This window comes from Aulostomus chinensis, chromosome 10 (genome assembly GCF_037954235.1).
Source record: "Aulostomus chinensis isolate RoL2024-O1b breed Wild chromosome 10, RoL_Achi_v1.0, whole genome shotgun sequence".
Lineage (NCBI taxonomy): Eukaryota > Metazoa > Chordata > Actinopteri > Syngnathiformes > Aulostomidae > Aulostomus > Aulostomus chinensis.
In genome coordinates, this window is record NC_141329.1 from 9660821 (window position 1) to 9681737 (window position 20917).

Sequence of the window (20917 nt, forward strand, 5' to 3'; positions counted from 1 at the left end):
AAGGCACTGAAACCTGAAACAATCATTTCGATTTGACTTGATAGTGAAAAGCTTTATTTACCTGGTTTGCTTCTTGAACAGAAATAATAGCATTTTAAATAAATGCTTTTTTACCACTGATGTTTATTGATATTTTCACTTTTCGCAGAGTTTTCCATATTTATAAACTGACAACTTGGCACTCACTGGAATTCAATATTATTTGAAAAACAAGCCAATTACTGGACATGTAACTATATGTTTATTTATAAAACTATCCTTAAATTAATCAGTATTACAATGAATTAAATATATTGATTACATTTTTTTTATTGGAAAAATGTGTTTCCATTGTAATTTGATTTTTTTTTATGAGGGGGAAAAAAAGGATTTTCCACAGATTATGTACAATGCATTAACACGAGAAGCGCTGAATGTCACTTCTCTATGTTCTGAGAAAGAACAAAATAGATACTATGAAATCAGTAAACAGGCAGCTGACCTAATTTGAATATTACGGTTATTATATCCAAGCATTAAAGATATGATTGCACTGGTCATGTTCCTAAGTGGGCATTTAGTGTTTTCCTTAATCTCAGTGAATGATGCTTCATTTGACTGCACCTCCAACTGTAGTTACACTGAGCAGCGGAGAGCATGTTGCTTTCGTTCGAGCCGAGGCTGTTACAGAACAGCTGACGGCATCGATTCTTCAGCTAATGTGGCGTACAGGGAAGCTGCAGTAAAGATAATATAAAGGCTTGTAAAAGTGCTAAAGCTAATAAGTTCAGTGACAGACCTGCACCAGGTGACTGGAGCTGGCTGAGGCGAAGGACACAAACACAGAAAGATGTAGGGTTTTGCGTTATTTGAAATTGGTGAGGAAGAAAAAGTGTTAGTAATTAATAAAGTACATTATTTACGGTTCAGCTCATTTAGGGGTGCTGCATCAGCTTCTCAACTCGATTTAATACCAGTGCTATGCTGGATTTGGCGTTTGACTGAAACTAAAACATTATGCTTTGATTTTAAAATTCAACATGTGTCTAACTGCAACAATCGACTTAAAACTAGTGATATAACAAAAAAAAGTAAAATAGGCAGATGCTAAAATATAGCTGTCAACATAAACAGTTGTTCGTCTTCTACATTTGTTTGGGGTTGAAATTTATCATTGTTGTCACAATCAACTTCGGCCACCCGAGGATGCAACTCGAATTCAAACAAATATCAATTTCAAACACTGCTGGTGTCCAGCAAGGTGCCTGCTGGGGCATATCAACCTGACGTTTCCCTTTGTACCAAGTTGAAACATGCAGGTGTTTTGTTTTTTTATGGGTTGTTTTTTTTTTCCTTAGAAGTGGCAGGAAAAGATTTCCTGGCAAAAATAAATGAAATGAGCAGAAGCAGAGAATGGCCGTATGGGAAAATGAATTCATTTCCCATTATCAAAAGATGAGAGCAAAAAGAATAATTTCAAGTATGTCAGTTTACATAGAATGATCAAATGGAATTAACCCAGTACATCCTCATACGTTAAAGCTCAGTTCCGATTTTCAACCATAAACATCTTATCAACAATAACAAGAAATGTTGTATGCTTTTAGTGCTTATTACATGAACAATCATGTTGTGTTTAAAATAAAAACAAACACTGGAAATGTTAGCTCATCAAGTCAGTCATACTTTTTTTGATTATACGAATTTTATTTCCATTCATCATAACCCTTAACATTCATCCTCTATGTTAAACGCACACGTCTTCTCTTGCTTTCATAATCATTGTCGCTACACTTGCAGTAGTTTTTTTATTTTTGTTTTGTTTTTTGTTTTTTTTACAGTTATCATTATAAATTAACTCCAATGATGTTTTTACTATAGAATTGCCTTTATTATGGTTGAATGAGCTGGGTTTACATATCGGCCAGGATGTGTAATTATGATATGTACAAAGGTAATTTTCATAAGATGTGTTGTGATAATGTTGCATTAAGTGAATTAAATAGATTCCCTGAATCTATCCTTTCGTAAAAAGGATTTGATGGCCCACTAAATGCTGGTAGCATAACGGGTAATTATTGCACAAAGGAACTAAATTACAAGAAGCATGAAGAGGAATATTTCATAATGATGCTATTTGTTTGTTGTCCTGACACAAAACAATATAAGCTAAAAAAAAAAAAAAAAAAAATCAAGAGTGCAGTGATTTTACAAAGACAAACACAAACCTGTTTGAGTTAAATATCTGTGTATGAGCAGAGGGAAAAACCCCAGCTCATGTTCTTTCTGTTATTACCTCATTATCACCTGCTTTCATCATTAGCCATCATTGTTGTGTGTAGGGTCTCTAACCTCAATAGCTTTAATTGTTCGAGCAAATTCTGTCTGTGTCGAATGAACCGCATTTTGCATGCCATTTTATCTGAGGATTAGATTAGTCTTGTTCGAGGACAATGCTAATCAAGCCTCTTGTAAAAGTGGAGCAGCAACACGAGAAGTGACGCGGTGGAAAATGTGACTCCTGAGCTATTAGGAGAATTTGTTTCAATCACAAATCTGTTAAAAGCTGTAAAGGAAAAGACCCTCATTGTGCTGCCAGGTTTAATCACCAACAGTAGCTGTGCTCGCAGTACCCAGAGAGTACAGTCTGAGTGTGTCGGTGTGAGTGTGTGTTTGTGTGTGTGTGTTGGGTGGGGGGGGGGGGGGTGACCTCAATGTCCCCTGGGCTTGATCCAGCAAGGCCCAACTGCCAAGGATCAGAGGAGAGAGAGGCAGGCAGGCGAGAACGTAATGGGTAACTCATTTGGGAATCCAATGACTGCAAAAACACAGTAATCTAAAGGCGTACATCAAAGTACAGGAAGTGTTTTTGCTCAAAAGCATCACTGACATGCAAAAAGCTTTCATGAACTATTCTGGTACATTGAAAATGCATTAAAACTGCTTTGGAATGGATATTAGAAAAAAAAAAACATAGTCCCTCAGAATGAATTAATAAGCAGTGACGCATGTTTAGGGACAATAGCTCAGATATTTTGGGGCTCTAGATTTCATTGAAAGGAAAATTAGCAATACATAACCCCAAAAAAATACCTTATTATGCAGAAGGGAAAGGTTGCTGTCACCCCACACAGTCAGGGTGACAAATATGCATTTGAGGAACTTGATGGAAATGGAAAAAAAATTGAATCACAAAAGTTTTGAAGCTCACTGGAGTTGAGTTTTGCCTTCAAGAAAGATTAAATGCGCAATGTATGAGATGAAAACCTATTTTTTCCAAGCAGGGTCTCAGGTAATGAATCCGTAATCTTCAATCCTCCTATATTGTCCCAATCATTCATCTACAGACAACATGGCTGAAATGAGCTGGCACCAAAATACAATCACGAATTAGCCAGCTGAATTATTTTCCCTTCCTTTGCTTACCTAACGTCCCAGTTATGACAGATGATGCAAAATTCCTGTTAAGCCCATGAAGACATCCTTCTAGATAATGAATTTGTTCTGTATATTTCTTTATTTTTCTTCAGGTAATTAATGGATTTAAATTCTAACGTATGATCCAAAATTATCAGACGTGCTGGGTCTTGACGCATGAGGCAGCAATCATGGAGGCAGGCAGAGCTGTTGTTCTTAATTAGAACATTAGAAGAACATTAGCTGGAAAACTGATGTTATGTTGAAGCTAGAAAGCCCATCAACAATGTCAATAATGGGGGGGCTCAGCTTGTCTGCCATGACTTCTAGGGATGACTTGGACTTGCTTGAGACTTGAAGGGTATTGAATGAGTGACTCCTACAAATAGAAATTCCTGGCTGGTAGGAAAAAAAATGATGATAGGAAAAAAAGAATGTTATGAAGGAAAAAATGAAGGAATGGAGAAAACTGTGTGCTGTGGAAAAAATGGAAGAAATGACAGACACTTTAATAAGGAGCCAAAGTTGAAGAACTCTAGAGAGAGAGAGAATGTCAGGAATAAACGAGTGAGTAAATGAAGAGAATAAATGTTCGGAGTGACAGAAGGCTGCTCGGACAATACCTGAATATTTTCTCTGTAAGGTTTTTCAGGTTGGGAACCCAACAAACACACGGACACAAACAAAAGAGAACACACACTTTTGGCAGAGGGTGTCCTACCTATGCATTCCCAGGTCCCTAGCTTAGTTTGAACAGTATCATTGAGTGATGTTGGGGGGATGGGGGGTGGGCACTGGTGCAGAAAGACTTGTGTGAAAAAACTCTAGTCATTTTTCACAACTTAGCATAACTTGCAAACTTCTGTCCAATGAGAATACGAGACACATTTTGCCTGAAAACCTTTTTCTGTATGTATTGGGACCTGTATGTTGAGGATATACACACACACACACACACACACACACACACACACACACACACACACACACACACAGTCAAAGTATTTGACTGTCTGGGAAAAGCCTGCTAAGCTTTTACTAGATGAGAAGTGCAGTGAGCTGGAGCGTTTAATAAAAACATCTGGTTGGATATAGAAAGCGTCAGTGACCAGGCAGCTGTGTCCTTGGTTCCGTCTTCGCTGTGAAGGTATCAGCAGCCTGTCAGTTGGTTCATCTCTCGAGTGTCTTTACATTCTCTCCTCAAAGCCTCAATACTCAGAGAACGTTAGTGCATGTGTGGGTTTTAAAAATGATTTTGTTCTTTTTCTTGATGTTTTTTACTTTAAAAAATGATACTGGTTACTTCTTTTTTTTTGGGAAGTTCTTACTAGATCCCTACATAGGCTCCACAGTAATTTATGTTAAGCAAGTTAATTCCAACATGTGACAAGTTAGTTGATAATATAAATTGCTGTGTTGAGTAATAAGTTACCGATTACGCTACTTTTATGTTACGATCACTCAAGTAGCCACAGATGTATGGGAAGGCATCAAAAGAAACTGAAACAGGGAAATTGCAGCCACATTTTTGTACATTTTATTCCTAAAAACATGGAGAGGAAGGCATGCCCCTACGTGATATTTACAACTGCCTGACTGAGCAAGTGGCTGATACCAAGAAGACCTACCAATGGCTGGAACATGATGGACTGAAAGGGAGCACAGAGGCACTCATCATAGCAGCACAAGAGCCATAGAGGCTAAGGTCTACCACACCAGATCAGACCCAAGCTGCAGGCTGTGTAAGGATGCTCCTGAAACAGTCCAACACATAGTAGCGGGTGTAAGATGCTAGCCACAGAAGCGTTCACGGACAGGCACAACCAAGAGGCGGGGATCGTGTACAGAATCATCTGTACCCAATATGAACCAGAAGTACCCAAATCCCGATGGGACATACCACCAAAAGTGGTTGAGAGCAACAGGGGTAAGGTGCTGTGGGACTTCAGCTTCCAGACTAACAAAAGGATACTGGCAAACCAACCGAACATAGTAGTAGTGGACAAAGAGCAGAGAAGGGCAGTGGCGATAGATGTGGTGATACCAGCTGACGCCAACATCAGGAAGAAGGAACACGTGGTTGAGAAGTACCAGGGGTTAAAAGAACAGCTAGAACGGATGTGGAAGGTCGTGGCTGATGCGGTCCCAGTCCTAGTAGGAGCATTTAGGGTGGTGACCCCAGAACTGGGAGAGTCGCTCCAGCAAATTCTAGGACCAACACCTGAAACCTGAGTCTAGAAGAGTGCAGTCCTAGGAAAAGCTAAGATATTGTGTGGAACCCTCAAGCTCCAAGGTCTCTGGTAGAGGACCCGAGCTAGAAGATGAGACATATATATAAAGTTTCATCCTCTAGCTCGGGTCCTCTACCAGAGACCGAGCTAGAGGATTATATAGATAGATAGATAGATAGATAGATAGATAGATAAATATTTATAGATAGATAGATAGATAGATATTTATAGATAGAGAGATAGATAGATAGATAGATAGATATAGATAGATAGATATAGATAGATAGATAGAGAGATAGATAGAGACTGACCTTCCTGTTTCGGCTGTTCTTCCTCTTTCCTCAAACACATTTAATCAATAAACAGATTGAATGTTTACTTGTGATTAGTTGTGATGCATTTTGATTTTCTTCTATTTTCTTCTATGCGAGTACAATTCAACAAACAGGGCGAAACTTATTCACAGATTAATATTGATAATAATTAATATTAGAGAATCTAACTAGGTGTGAAAACAACCTAATTTGTCACACACAACTTTTATTTTTTTCCAAATTCCACTTCCAATTGTAATTTTACAATTTTCCTATGAAATGAAATATGAATATTGAAGGTAATGCTGAACACTGTTGCAAGTCCCTGAGAAATCAGGACATCTCAGCCATCCCGTGATGTCAGGTTTTTCTTTTTTCTTTTTATAGTTCTCCTAAAATAAAATATGTAATAATCTAGTCTCCTCTCCAGGGACACTCCACAGACACTAGAATAATATTTTCTCTGCGGCTATTCTCAAACACACTGTACACGCCTGACTTCCGTCCCGCTCCCCCGTTTCTTCTCTCTTTCTTCTCCTCTCATCTTTCCCCCCTCTTGAAGGTAAAAATTGCCGGCAGCGGTAGTAAAAGTGCCACCTGAGGCCATTGTCTTTCACAGTCTGCAGCAGCCAGCTCATCCATCCCTGCACCCTCACTGATCCATCAGACTAATGCACTCATTACCTCAGACTCCACAGCTCGGAGCCTTTTAAACAGAGGTGATGTAACCGATAGCAATTTACATATCAAATTCAGCAGAGATATGGGGGCCATGCGGAGGAAGCCTCAACACTCACTGACCCCCCACAAATCCCTGATGTGCAGTATAAACAAGATTAGCATACATTTGGTGTTTATGGCCAGTTGGGACATGATGCCACTGTGGTTTGGTAATGACCCTATAAAAGCATAATGTGTTGGTTTTTTTTTTCCCCCCAAGCTGTTTTTACCGAGCCATTCTCTTTTGATGAGAAATGACAGAAGCAACATTTACAAAAATCTAAATAAAATTGAGCATCCACATTTAATTCAACATTGTGCACACATTTGTTCAGAGGGGGCCTACTTATTAGCAGGATTTCTACCCTCTGTAGATTTGGGATAATATCTGTGTGAGAAGGGATGCTTGGTGATATTCTTTTCCATTAAAAAGATATCTCACATTAAGGATACATGTATTCTTTTACATTCATGGATTCATACCATGCATGATGTTCTCGTCATTATCTAGTCAAGCATGCAGTAGGAACCTTTCATCCCATACGACTGAGTTTTCCTGTTCATCCGAGGACTTGTTTATGAGTCATTCATTTGTTCTTGGTTTTTTCTTCATTTCTTCCTTTGTAACTAATTGGACCTTATTGTGATTTGCCAGTTGTTATATTATGGTGTGCTATTAAAGTGTGCTCCAAGCTCTGGGGCATGCCGGTGGTTCTCACCAGTCATTCTTCTCTTATTTCCTGTCATGTTTCCGCTGCTGCTTTCCAATTCCAACATTAAATGTGACATGCTATGTCCAAGTGTTGATGGGAAAATCAAAGCAGCATGATCTCCATGAAACTGTAACATAAAGCAGAAAGTAAGTAGCAGAACTTGCTATCAAACCACGGTAATTTAGTGAGAAAGGTACCCAGTTGAGACATGACTTAATGGATGCTTTTTCAAGTAGGGGAACGAGGGTTGTCACGGCGGGCCACAGTCAATGAGACTTCTCTGAATGGCGCATACAAGGTGCAATTTGGCTCATTTCATCAGGTAATGGTGAGAAATCCACGGTGCATCGACTCCATCAAACTAGCTGATATAAAAGCTCCATATGTCATCATCCCTCTATGAGCTTCCCAGAATCCTAAACTTCAACTTAAAAAAATCCACACAGCCTTCGTTTCCTTGCTGAACCCCACCAGGTATCTAACCTCTTCACCTTCGCCGCTCCTCGAACACTGAAAGTAACCCAAAGGACGTCGACGTAACTTAATTTCGGCTTCATATGGAGCAAAAAAAAATGTTTTTAATCTGATGGCAAAAAAAAAAAAAAAACTAGTTCCGATATTAATAACAGAGCTCAAAGATTCAGTGTGTCATTTATAATTAACGCCAGGGTATTTTTTTAAATTTTCACTGCAATATTCATGTTATCTTTGCCGTCATTCAGAATGGCAGCTTCTCCCAAATGTAGGGGTCCTTGAATTTCCTGAGAACGGGAATGTACTTATGTACTTCCCACCCATGTTTAAAGAGACCTATTGGGCATCAAAATGTAATTTTTTTACAGCTACAAATTAATGTAATTGAGGGAAGAAATTACATGCTGTGGTCTCAAAATATCTGCTTCCCTTTTACGCCATTTTTGTTTGTTTGTTTTTCCTTTTCTATGGCCACTCCAGGGCACTGTACACTTTGCTGTTAATTTTCTACAACAAAGGCAGTTTTATCGCCACCACGGAACATGTATCAGTATGCCAAAGCTCGGTGCAACTTGACATATTGAACAGAAACTTGTTTAAGGGAGGATCTTCAAATACAATGTAGTCAACCAACAATAAACACACTCTGCTTAATATGTAAAAAAATAAAATAAAATAAATATTGACAGTATTTCTCTAGGCTGGATTGACTCTCATTTGCCTCTAGTGGTACTAAATGGTATAACTTACATGTCATCTCGTTATTGAGTCAAATTAACAGTTACACGATCTAGTCAGTTGTGTGATCGGTGTTAGATTTGATCTGCTTTGTTGACCGTAGATCTGCTAAACCCCATATGTGGTCAAAGAAAGTGTAAGCAAGGTGATAATATTTGTTTCATTGTGTAGCTTAAGTGTGTGGAGAACATCCTCAGGGGCATTAATGAGGGTCATAAACTCGGATACGGATATTTGAGCACATTGAACTCTGGCTGGCCTTGCTCCGACAAGGACACATGCTTTCTCCTGAGGCCATTTCCATGAACAGAATTGGAAAATTGAAACTATTGATTTCTCTCTGTGTTAAATGTGATTGCCTTGGGTGCGTTAATGTTAAGCTTTCTTTTTTTTTTGGTTAAGTCTTTCATTGGTTTCTACCATTTCCTTTTCTAATATGGATGTCAAAGTTACGTTTGGACTGACGTTGGTTCATTTGATTTTTACTCACTTGAGGTCACGATGTAGGAGAAAAGTCGAGACAGGTGAAACTCTTTAGTCCCTCTGAGGTAGTTTCTACTGTCTGACTGGAGCTATAATTGCACATAATCAAAATGTAATCCAATATGCAAAAAAAAAAAAAAAAAAATCCTGCCAAGAATATGTAATCCACTTATTGCAAATGTCCCTAAATCCAGTCACTGTGCTCAGTGTACTTGTCAGCAGTGACGGGAAACAACAATATGGTCTTAAAGTATTATAAACTACATAGAATCTCTCACAGAGCTTTGTGTACCCTACATAGAGCGTTACATTGTGGTCGTTGTTAACATAATATAATTCTAAAATTCATGATGTCAGGTGATTCTATTTCAATTAGTAATTTAAAGAAATAAACCATCATCTCAACGCTGCACGTTAAACCTTTAACGTCATAAAGAGATCAAGCGTTTTTAAATTTTGGGATATTTATGTCACCGCTGCAAAATTTGTTTTCTTTTTTTTTTCTTCAGGACCGTCTAAGGCTGCAATGCTTGAGTGAATTATTTCTTAGTAACCATCATGTTGCTGACTGATTAAATGAGGTGTTTGTGTTTACTGTAATGCTTTAGTAGGTGCTGAATTGGATGCCAGTATGTTATTGATATTGGTTTAACGCTTGCACAGCACTGCTCTGGCTGGGCTCCAAGTTGAGGCTGAAGTAATTGACACGTTGCCGGTCCGGGATTCGTGATTAACTTTATTGACGTACTGGAAGAGTTTGGTGTATGGCATCGCACACAGTTGGCAGAGCTAATAGACCTTTCAAGCCACTAAGACAAAATAGCATTGATGTTCACAGTGGCTTGGAAAGCTGCTGTCTGCTGGAAAGCCTGGAGAGAAGAGATTAAGAAGTATGAGTGAGTTGATTCTCATTTAAAGCCGCTGCTACTGGTGTTGCTCCACATTTGACTGACTTTAATACAGCTCAGGGTATGATCTTGGTCATTTTTATTCACGTGCAGTTAAACTGCTGTGGGAAAACACAATTCAAAGCAAATAACACTTTTTGCATGGTAAAGAGGCAGTGCCTCAAGTCAGCCTGTGAGAAACGAAGTCTGAGAAAGTAACCTTCGATGATGTCACTGGGGTCATGAATGAATTTCGCCTGTTGTATCTTTAACCAACTTCAGTGTCTACAGCCATCAGTGTTATAGCCTTGTGCAAAGTCTTATTTCAGACAGGCTTGGAGGTAGATTGGCTGTCTACTCACCAAAGGGTCACTGGATTGATCCTTGCTGCCCCCAGTGACTGAGTTGAAGAGGGAAATTTCTTCACATCCCTCTGTATCGTAGAGGGCAAAAGGTCAAATTATTCCCTCTGTTTAACAGAGCTGCCCTCCGTAACGCAGGTAGAGGATCACTATGTACAGAGCTCCCACTTACTCACTGGCGACCACTATGGGTCAGTCTGATTGAAAATGTCAGTAGTCACATTCAGTGTGTAGTTTTGTTAAAGTATTAGTGAGAGGGTAGGATCTGAAACTATACCATGAATGAGGTATGTGTGATTCTGCCAGTAACCTATCATTACTTGCAGCAACTTGTGTAAAAGCAATAAATCACCCCTTATGGAAAGTGGAATTTTGGGAGAAAGTGGGGCCGCACATTAAATCATGCTATTGTGGGACATCTTTATCTGCGAATGTGATGTTTGTACTGATCATTGCTGGGTCTCCTCGATGTGTGTGTGTGTGTGTGTGTGTGTGTGTGTGTGTGTGTGTGTGTGTGTGTGTGTGTGTGTGTGTGTGTGTGTGTGAGAAAGAAGTGCCATACGAAAAATAACTCTGTGAGACCTTGTGCTCAACCTCAGATGCTCAGACACACACGTTTCTCAACGGGGGGCTAAAGGGCTGCTATCACTGCAGCACACTGGCGGACACCCCGCTGTCTCTGTAGCCTATGTGAATTATTTGGGTTCCACAAATGCAAATGCAGTCTACGTTTACCCTCAGTAGTTTCAGTAGAGAAATAGAAAAAAGTATCATTACATTTTTGCAGCTTTGGTGCTGAAATATTGCATCTTGTGAAATCCATGACAACGAAACCCTACGAGGTGCTAGAGCTACATTACTCTAGAAAGCCTACAGCTTTGTAAGAGGAAGGTATCTGTAAACCAGGAGTGTGATGTCTCGAAGGCTCATACCTGGTGTTACGATCTGTTTTGTGTACTTGAGTTGTTTTACTTTGTCCTTTGTAAGACTTTCTTTTGTGCCGTTGTCAGTTTTTTGCTTCCTGTCTTTGTTTGATTTTTTTCCTTTCCACTCACAGTCTCACTTTTTTCTTGTATTCCTTGTGCTTTTCCAAGCTTTTGGGGGGATTTTTGCCTTTTTGTCCACAGTGAAATCCCTTCACATGTACATCGTTGAGTGGTATGAACACCTGCAGAGAGCATTGACACATAGATATTAGTCAGTTGTATCACGATGTCCATAGGAGCGTGACCCATATCAGAGATGGAGAAATATTCAGGAAATTTATTGCCATGTGAAGTACAAGTACAGGTACATTATGTTTGTGTTTCCCTGAGCCAGCTTTTAAAGCAGCAACAGATAGAATGTGCAGAGTGTAGTTCAGAACTACATACACAAAACATTTCATAATATAAAAGAAAGAAAAAGTTTAATGAGCCTTATTTCTCACAAGAACGCTCATATTTTCATGCCAATGTTTGTGTTTGTTACAACACGCAAGCGCAGTCTAACCCTAATACTGCTAAGTTTTGTAACTTAATACTAGACTAAAAATTGTGTTGGTTTAATAACTGAATGCATCTCAATTCTGGTGACATTTTATGGCTAGAATTGTTCTTCTCTGATCGGAGTCCAGCAAACTGTCTGATTTAGACAAAGGAAGAGAACTTCCAGACATCCATTGCTGCCTTGACGTGAGTTGGATTGACAGCTTTAGTCCCTCACTCTTCACGCTGACACCTCGCTCACACACACACACACACACACACACACACACACACACGGTAGATGTTCACTCCGTTAAAAGACAGCAGGATGTCATTAACTTTGTGAGAGGAGCCTTTAATGTAATTAACAATGAGGAGACGAGAGAATGGAAGTGGCAGCGGGGGCGTCAAAAGCGGGGTCGAGTAAATCATCTGGCACTCCTCCGCTACACACAAACACACCCCAACCCCCTTTAAACCCCTGTTGAGAAAGTGTGTCTTTAATTAAAAATCCCTCTTCTGACACTCTCACACTATCACATACACACGCACACACACATACGCATAGTGCAAAAACACCACTCCAGGTTTCATGTTCTCCAGTCAGAACACGCGGGCTTAATTAGTATTAATCCTTATCTTCAGAATGGACAGCTTCTCGATTGTGTTTTTTCCTCGGCTTGCTAATTTCATGAAGAGCATAATTATAGCATTTTCAATTTCGGCCCACTGCAGAGTTATAAGGCTGACAGTCTATCTCTGCACTGCAGCTGAGAGGTCTGGGGTGTTTGTTGAGTGTGTGTGTGTGTGTGTGTGTGTGTGTGTGTGTGTGTGTGTGTGTGTGTGTGTGTGTGTGTGTGTGTGTGTGTGAGAGAGTGTACATGTGCAGGAACGAGAAAGAGAATTAGCAAGTTATGTGGGTGACTAATACGTGAGTTGATAATTCCATTCCAAATCCAAATTGGAAAAGCGTAGTGAAATCATGACAACTGTGTAAAGCACAGTAACTTGTTCAAATAGGGTTGATTTTCAAATTGTGAAGATAACGTGGAGTGCAAATATTTTGGTGCCAGCGAAGTGATGCCTGGTCCGGAATCCATTCAGTTGCTGTGTGATATGCAGTAATCTGATTTCCTTGCTGTCTAACCGATGTATATTCCAACAGTAGGAGGATGAAAGGCATGTCAGCTCTGATTAGAACAGCCAAACTGGCACGGTTTGACTGTGTGTATGTATTTATGTCTGTGCTTTGGTCACTCTCCAGTAGGGCGATGTGATCTGCCCTGAGGCTGTGACTATGTTCCCATCCTTCCCAGTACCTGCTTTCATCTCCTTTCCTCCTCCTCCTTCTTCCTCTCAGCTGATATCACCACTTTTACTTCTCATTTAGTAAACAGCCACCATAGAAGCCATATCTATGCACTTATGTGGAACAGCCGCTTTTCAGAAATAAAAAAAAAGCAGCGTGTGTGTATATATGCTGATGCAGGCAGCTCATCAGCGATGCTCTGTCAGCTTTGATAATAACTCGGGGGCCCTGAGGTGCTGTGGCCACCGATACTTTGTCACACTCCTCCAGCTCTGCAAACACAGCCCACCGTTGCCAGTAAAGCGGCTCTGCCTTCACCGATAATGAGCTCAGCGTCCTCAAAGATAGTCGACTGCGGACTGGTGCCAGATTCCCATGAGGCATTGAGCTCTGGAAGACTTCTGACATGAACAGGACAGCAGCTTAGGTCCTGGGCTCACATCGCCACAGAGTTATAGTCATTAATTCAGATTTGATTAAAGGAAAATGTAATGATGCCCAAGGGGAGAGTTAGTCATCACGCCAGCAAAGAAAACAGCACAGCTGAGAATGAGACAAATTTAGGATGGAATATGAAGTTCCTCCCAAAGTTTTAAGGTAAGTTTGTGTTTAATTTTAATTCTTACAAGGAGTTAATAGTCATTATTCCAAATAAAAACACTGATGATAACCCAGCAAATAAAGAAATAGCACTGAAACGTCCATTAGTATGCTTTCATAGTTTTTAATGGCACCCTTTTCTAGAAGAGCAAGTTCCATCTCTGATTATAAATCTGGCTCTTAAAAGTCTAATGTGACATAAAGACACATATTTAGCTAACAGTTTAAGTGCAGTAATTAGCGTTTGGGAGCTCTCTGCCAAGTGCCAGCCGCCCAACATCTGTTCCTCATCTGCCGCTGGGGCCAGCACTTCTATCCTCCCTCTTTCCCTCCCTCCCTCTCATCTTCACGAGCTCTATCTCTCTCTCTCTCCATGGGTGGCAGAACACTTATCAGGTCTGGAGTGAAGTGATAGGTGGACATCGAAGGAGAAAAAAAAAGTGACTGGTCTGTTGCCCCCAGAGTTGTTCATGTGAGTCTTAAAAGAGGGAGGGGGGGATGTCCCAATCCTGCAATCAGCTCACCTCGACCTCTCTGCTCGCTTCCCATCCGGTACAATAAAATCACGAGAAGCGTGTCTGTGCCTCGGTGGTAGGCGCACGCCATCAGCATATTCTCCACATATTCACCCTGACAGGAAGCTTCTGCAATTGCTTGTGTATATTGGATTTATTTCTTGCTCCAGCAGTGATGGATTTTCCATTTGCCTCTTTTGTACGGAGGCGCACTATTGAGAGGAGCCGAACATCGAGACTGTTTATGTGAAACATTTTATGATTTGGCTCTCCCTGCCATGCCCGGCAAGTCATGCTTCCCCACAATGTGGAGGCCCATTTAACTCTGATACGTCATTGTTCAGGCATTACACAATACCCGCTATTCTCTCATTTCCTCCTCTACCACCCTCCCTCCATTTGCTCTTTCTTTATCATTTTTGCTTATAGCTCTTCCATGGTTAAATTGTCATTTCAGAGCCCCTGCCCCAGCGTAGAGAGGGAGGGGATGGAGTCAGAGAGGTGGAGGGGATTATGACAGAACAGGATGAAAGGGGGGAGAAAGGGGAAGGTGGTAGAAAATAAAGTTGCTCTTATCAGAACTTGCCAGGAGCAACGTGCACACAAAGCTGCTCGGGAATCCAATTTAGTCTCTGCTGTTAGTTTAAGTGATATCAGTGCAATTAGCCATCGTAGGTCAGAGTGTTAACCCGGCGCTTTAAGTGATTTCCCGAAATCCCACCAGGAGAAGGATGAGGGGACATTAAGTCTCTATAAAAGACACAAAAACAACTTTGCCTCTTCCACAAGTGGACCACTTTTTCATACAACCCGCTAATAAATGTCAGCTGCCTTTCCACTCTTTTGTCTCAGTCTTGTCAGCTGCTCACTCTGGATTTAAATGGATTTTCTTCCCCCGTATTTTCCACAAGGGTGACTTTGAGCTGTCATAGTTTTATTTGAGTATCATGTAACTCAATTGTGTGTGTGTGTGCTTCAGCAAACGTGGGGTGGAGGGGTGGGGGTGGGGGGGCAACAGCAAGGTAGGTGGGAATGTCCTTGAATGAATTCACAAGAGCGATTAGACGCTAAGTATGAGGAGCATTGGTGAGCTTGATCTGTTTAAAGAGCTCTAGTGAGAGTTCCTGCTGTTGTGTTCTGTACATCTTGGTTTGTTTTCCACCGTGTAACATACGGAACGCCAAAGTCGAGGTGACAGAAGCGAAGAGAAGAGAAAGGACGGGAAGAGCGCCTTTATGCCAGCTCAGCTCTTTGGTTTCTGATCAACTGCGCTTTACACTTTCCCTTGTTTAACCACCATGTTTTCTTTTGTGACATAAAAAGTACATCAAGCACAACTTTGGCTAATGCTAATGTGGCTGTCTCCTGTCAGCCTCTTTTAAAGGCACTATTCGTTACATCTCAGCAAGCTGGCAGTGGTTGGTTGGTGTGTGTGTGTGTGTGTGTCCACTCTGATTGTAAGAAACTCGGACACTTCTTTGACATCAGCTGAATGTAAATGACTGAAATTGTATTCTGCACACATCTGTAGGTCCATATCCATAAAATGCAACATAAAAAAAAGAAGAGAATAAATTGCACTGCAGAAAGAGATAAGTCGTGCACAAACAAGAGGAATATCTAGTGTCACTTAGTGTGGGCTGAGATAATAACACATACGCTTCCTCAGCACTGCTGAAAACGGTGAACTTTTCTAGAAAGAAACTTATTGCTAGCAACTGACCATTTGGAACTTTTGCAAGAGATCTAAGAACATCATTATATGCTAGGGCTTCACTCCGCTGTAGCTGCACCTTAAGTGAGCAGTATAGAGTAGAGTGAATATGCTTACAACTGTACTGATGTTTTTGTGAGCCAACATATTAGTTTGTGCATACAACTGGCACTGCACATTACGATCATCACATAAAACATCCCTGATAATGTGACCCAAGAATTTTACTCCACTCGCCACATTTAGCACTTGATCTGCTGGTCTCTGATCCTCAGCAGCATGACCACACTGTCTTTTGGGTTAGATTGCATGACAGTGTTCACACCATAATATGAGCATCGTGTATCATCAGCTGGCAAAACTTAATCAACCAGATATCTTACAACAATCACCAGGCGTCTCAAGCTTTCCGTTAGGGACTAAAAACTGTGATATCCCTGGGGTGAAAATCAACAGCTGTTCAGAACTGCTGCTCCATTATGAAGTGTCATTTTTGGATCATCCAGGTTTCCCCACCACTACGAGGGGAAGAGTATCAGAAAGTGATTCCATGAGCATAACAGAAGACCTGCCTCTGTGTGCTATAGTGACACACATATTGCCGCGTGATGGACAGAGATCAGAGTGGAGCTGCAAATCTTTAGAGGTTCTTGACATCCAGCCTCGTATGCAATGTAGCAAAGATTATATTGATTGGTGGAGTTCTTTTCACATACTGGCACTGACACACTGGGCAGAAATGAACACAGATGTCAGAATCAGTCAATAATATTTCCAGAAAAAAAGCTCCGGCTTGTATTGTCAAGAAAATGTCTTCCATGACTTCTACAAATTAGTTCTCCAGTTTGATGTTTTGTTTCGTTTTGTTTTTTCATAATCCAGATAGACAAGCAAGCAAATTATCAAACTGAAAAATAAGCTAACTAAACCTATTCCATTTTCATCCTGTATAAATAAAAATGTATTTTCCACCAAGTCAAACAAAAGAATTCCAGTCCCCACTTTCTTTTTTTTCTTTTTTTTACTTCCACATCCTTTAATCAAACAGCACAATTCCCCCGTGGTGTCATAATCGGCTCAGTGTTCAGTGTCTCTAACACTTCTTGTGTTATTGTGATCTTATATCATATGTTTCTAGCATATTTGTTCCTAATTTGACTCACTTTTTCTTTTTCTTTTTTAAATCAGAGCCAAATATTTGGTATGTGTTATACTGCATGTTATGACTAATAAAGAAACAACATGAAGATGAGTTTACCTCCATTTGGAAATGCAAATTTTGTTGGTTTAAAGCACCACAGGCATATTAATTCTCTAATGTATTCTTTTTGTTATAATCATATCACATAGAGGTTTTTTTTTTATCTCCCTTATGTAACACTTTCCCTTTGAGCAAGGCATATTAACGGTACCTGCTCTCTGTTGACTCTATGAGGCAGGAAGTAAGGAACAGGTAAAGACCTCCAGTTGTACATAAACATTCCCCTGCTGAACAAAAGAGTGTTTTCCTGTCATACATTCATTCACATACACACACACACACACACGTCTTCTCCACCTGGATTCCACCTGACTGCCATTAACACCGACCCCCATCTCTCTTCCTCCTCCCTTGTCTCTGGTCTCTAGGGGAGATCTGTGCGTTCATCATCCACGGGCTGGAGGCTCCATTCGAGGCAGTGGTGCTGAACGGTACGTCTGGCGAGGGCCAGCTGAGGGCCCGCAGCCGAGTGGATTGTGAGCTGCAGAAGGAGTACACCTTCATCATTCAGGCTCATGATTGCGGTTCTGGTCCCGGGGGCACAGAGGGCAAAAAGTCCCACAAGTGAGTAAAAGTAACTCCCAGGTTTCTAAGTGATTGATGATGAGGTTTTGATCTGATTTAAACATTTTGATGTATCTCTAGATTTGTATGGCTGTGAGTACAATTATTCCAACTACTGTCAACAAAGGGGATGATGAACGACATTCTCATTCATTTTGTGTTGAAACTAATGGTTAGCCTTATATCTATCCAGCCATAGTTGAGTGTAAGTGGTCTATATTTCATGCCTCCACCACCTGCTACACATGAGAATGACAAGAGCAGCAAACAAGTGCAATTTCTTGTATCATATTAACAAGGTTCTTTAGCTCATCCATCAGTATGCACAAGTATTATGAACGTCTGTGGCTACAAACAGTTCATCTATCATTTATTCATCAAATTAGTCATCATGATTAAAACTCCTCTGTATACACAGTGTTTAAAACTACAGCTTAAACTGAAAACAACTTTAACTCGGTGAAAGAAAATAATGATTCCAATAAGAGAACACTATAATTGTTCACGAACAACAACAAAACTAAGTAAATAAATGAGCTTTTTTTTGGGGGGGGGGGGGGGGGGTGATTGTGTTGATGAAAGACTGACTGCGGATCCAGACCATCATTTACTGTATTTAGTTTCCGTCTCACCTTATTTCACCTCATCTCACTAAATTATCTGGCAAATTATCACTTGGTCCTTTTCCCGGGAATACCTGTTTATGTGTTGGAAAACAATCATGTAGGCAGGAGGTTTTTTTATTTTTTTTTTTTCTCAGATTTGTTAAAACATTTCACCAGCCACCAGATAAAAGTGAGGGAAATTACCCATAATAATAGCTGTCATCCAAATATCATCATCTTTTTTTTTTTTTTTTTTTTAAAGCACAATATTTGGAATATCTCCTGCCATCGCTATGGCTGAACTCAATATCCCATTATTGTGGTTTTTACTTTTATTTTACAAGTGATTATATTCTGGCTAAACTGTTTTAAAAGCAAAGGAAAATTAATATCACACCAGTAATCCTGTTTACGGGCAAATTGCGATGAGCGAGGATTGTCGGGAAGGGGTGCTGTCTTTGTTAAAGCACAACAAACTAGGACCTTCCAACAGAATTTTTCCCAATGCGCATTATGACAGAAAAGAAAGGGATTTTAGGTATTTCCTGACATGTTGCATTAGCGAGACTTTGACTGTAATTCGGGATGTTAGATGGTCTCGCTTGCTAGCAGTCTATGTGGTAGCTTTAAGCTGCTGCAGCGCATTTATGCTCCTGGCTGTAAACAGGCTAGAGGCAGTTTGGTCAGGGCAAGGTCACGAACTACTGGAAAAAAAACCTGGAGAAGAGATGGAAATTCCGAACATACTGTCTGCACGTCTAACAAATGTTCATAAAACCTCATGGTAACAGCATTCTCAACATAATTGAAAAAAGCTGCATTTGGGAAACAGAAAAAAAATCTGAAAATTCTACTGCAATATGTTGTTTAAAGTATATGATTCCTTTTCAGTTTTTGAAAATTGTCATATTTTGGAATAATAACGAAAATAAACAACCAATGTTTTCACATCTGTCTTCTTTCCATCCAGCTGGCAAAAGCTTAGTCAGTTTTTTGTTTTTTTTTAAGATCCAACCGAGTCAGCACACACACACACACACACACACACACAGATGGAAGACTTCTTACTTTGAAGAAGCCAATTGACAACAGTTTGACACACGTGTTGGTTTCCTTAAATAACTTCTGTCTGAAATGTCTATGCAGCCTTTCTGGTAACTGTATTTGTCTGCTGCAGACTTCACATGACCTCACCTTGTCGTCACCCTCTGATCTCCTGTATCCATCTATCATCTAGCTGTCTACTGTAGGATATATAGTAGACTGACCCCTTCCCTCCACTTCATCTCTGCTTCCCCTACAGCCACACACACACACACACACACACACACACACAAACTCAGCAGTGTTTGAATGCCATGTATTTGCTGTATGTTTGCGTGTTCAGGGCCTATCAGATGATGGATTTGAGCTAATATTTCCATGTTGTTATCACGTGTCATGTCCCTGTACTTCAACCAGACAGTCTATTACTTTCTACATAACTCACTGCCCACTGTGCTATGCAGAGCCACATTAAGTTCATGCAGACAGGCGCTGGCGGGCAAGTAAATTTGCGGACACTTTTAAATGGCCTGTCCTTTCCTCGACAACTCTCAAAGGATGAGGCTGGCCTTTTGCAGCGCCGCTCGATTCGATCTAGAAAGAAGCTAACAGGGGAGAAGAATCTCTGCCTACGGCTGTGCTCAAATTACCGGACATGTCCACAGTGGAGAAGTAGTCAAGAAAATTAACAGGCAAAGAGGACAAGGAAGAGGATCAAGAATGACATGGGATGAGTTTTAACTTCCCTCCATCTTCTATTCTTTACTCAACACTGTCTGCTGCCCTACTTCTCTGTCCTTTTGTCCCGGCTGACTCCAGTGCAGCTCCTGCTGTCTGACTCAGTTCTTCCTTTTCTCTGTACTCATGTCTCAGCCACTGACTCAAGCATTTGAATATTTAGGCAGAGTCCTTCCAAGCAAACAAATGTCTGCTCTCTCTGCCCCAGCTATACAAAATGTCTGACTGACATGTAGTTTTTCACCCAAATGAGATGTTGTTTCCTCCTTAAATGCCACGTTGGACTTTGAATAAGTGCATCATAATGCAGGGACAAGAAATGTCCTTTTGGACTTTGTCAGAAATGATCACAGGAGAAACAGAAAGATAAGATTAACCAGATGACTTTCTTTCCTGGCTGTGAGTACAAGATCTGCCTGCTCTCCATCATACTGCTTCAGTCCAAGCCACATTCACATTCCTTTGATTTCACCTTAAACTCCTCAAGACAGTTTCTGCTGCAGGTCATCAATAAATGAAACATCAATTAATCTAAGATACTGCTGGGCTGAACTCTAGCAAACTGCTCTGAACCGTGAACTCAGCCTTTGTGGTGAAGAGCTATAAAGGTGATTAATGTCCGTGGCTCCTGCTTATTGATTGAACTCGATCGTGATTACATCAATAGACTTTTAATGCATGGAAACTTTTAATTAGTGAAAAGTGCTCCTGACCCCCCCCCCCCCCAAAAAAAATCATTTTGTATGCAGAAATGGTTTATATCTTCAAGTAATCTACAATGTA

The 20917-nt window shown here is 40.4% G+C and overlaps 1 protein-coding gene across 1 annotated transcript in view; it reads left to right on the forward strand.

Moving 5' to 3' along the window:
* The window catches only part of LOC147254348 (calsyntenin-2-like), a 239670-nt gene that overhangs the window by 127584 nt on the left and 91169 nt on the right, over positions 1-20917 (forward strand). Inside the window, exon 3 of the mRNA XM_086215968.1 lies at positions 17552-17747. Within this exon, the coding sequence (XP_086072094.1) occupies positions 17552-17747 (196 nt within the window). The remainder of the gene's footprint in view (positions 1-17551; positions 17748-20917) is intronic.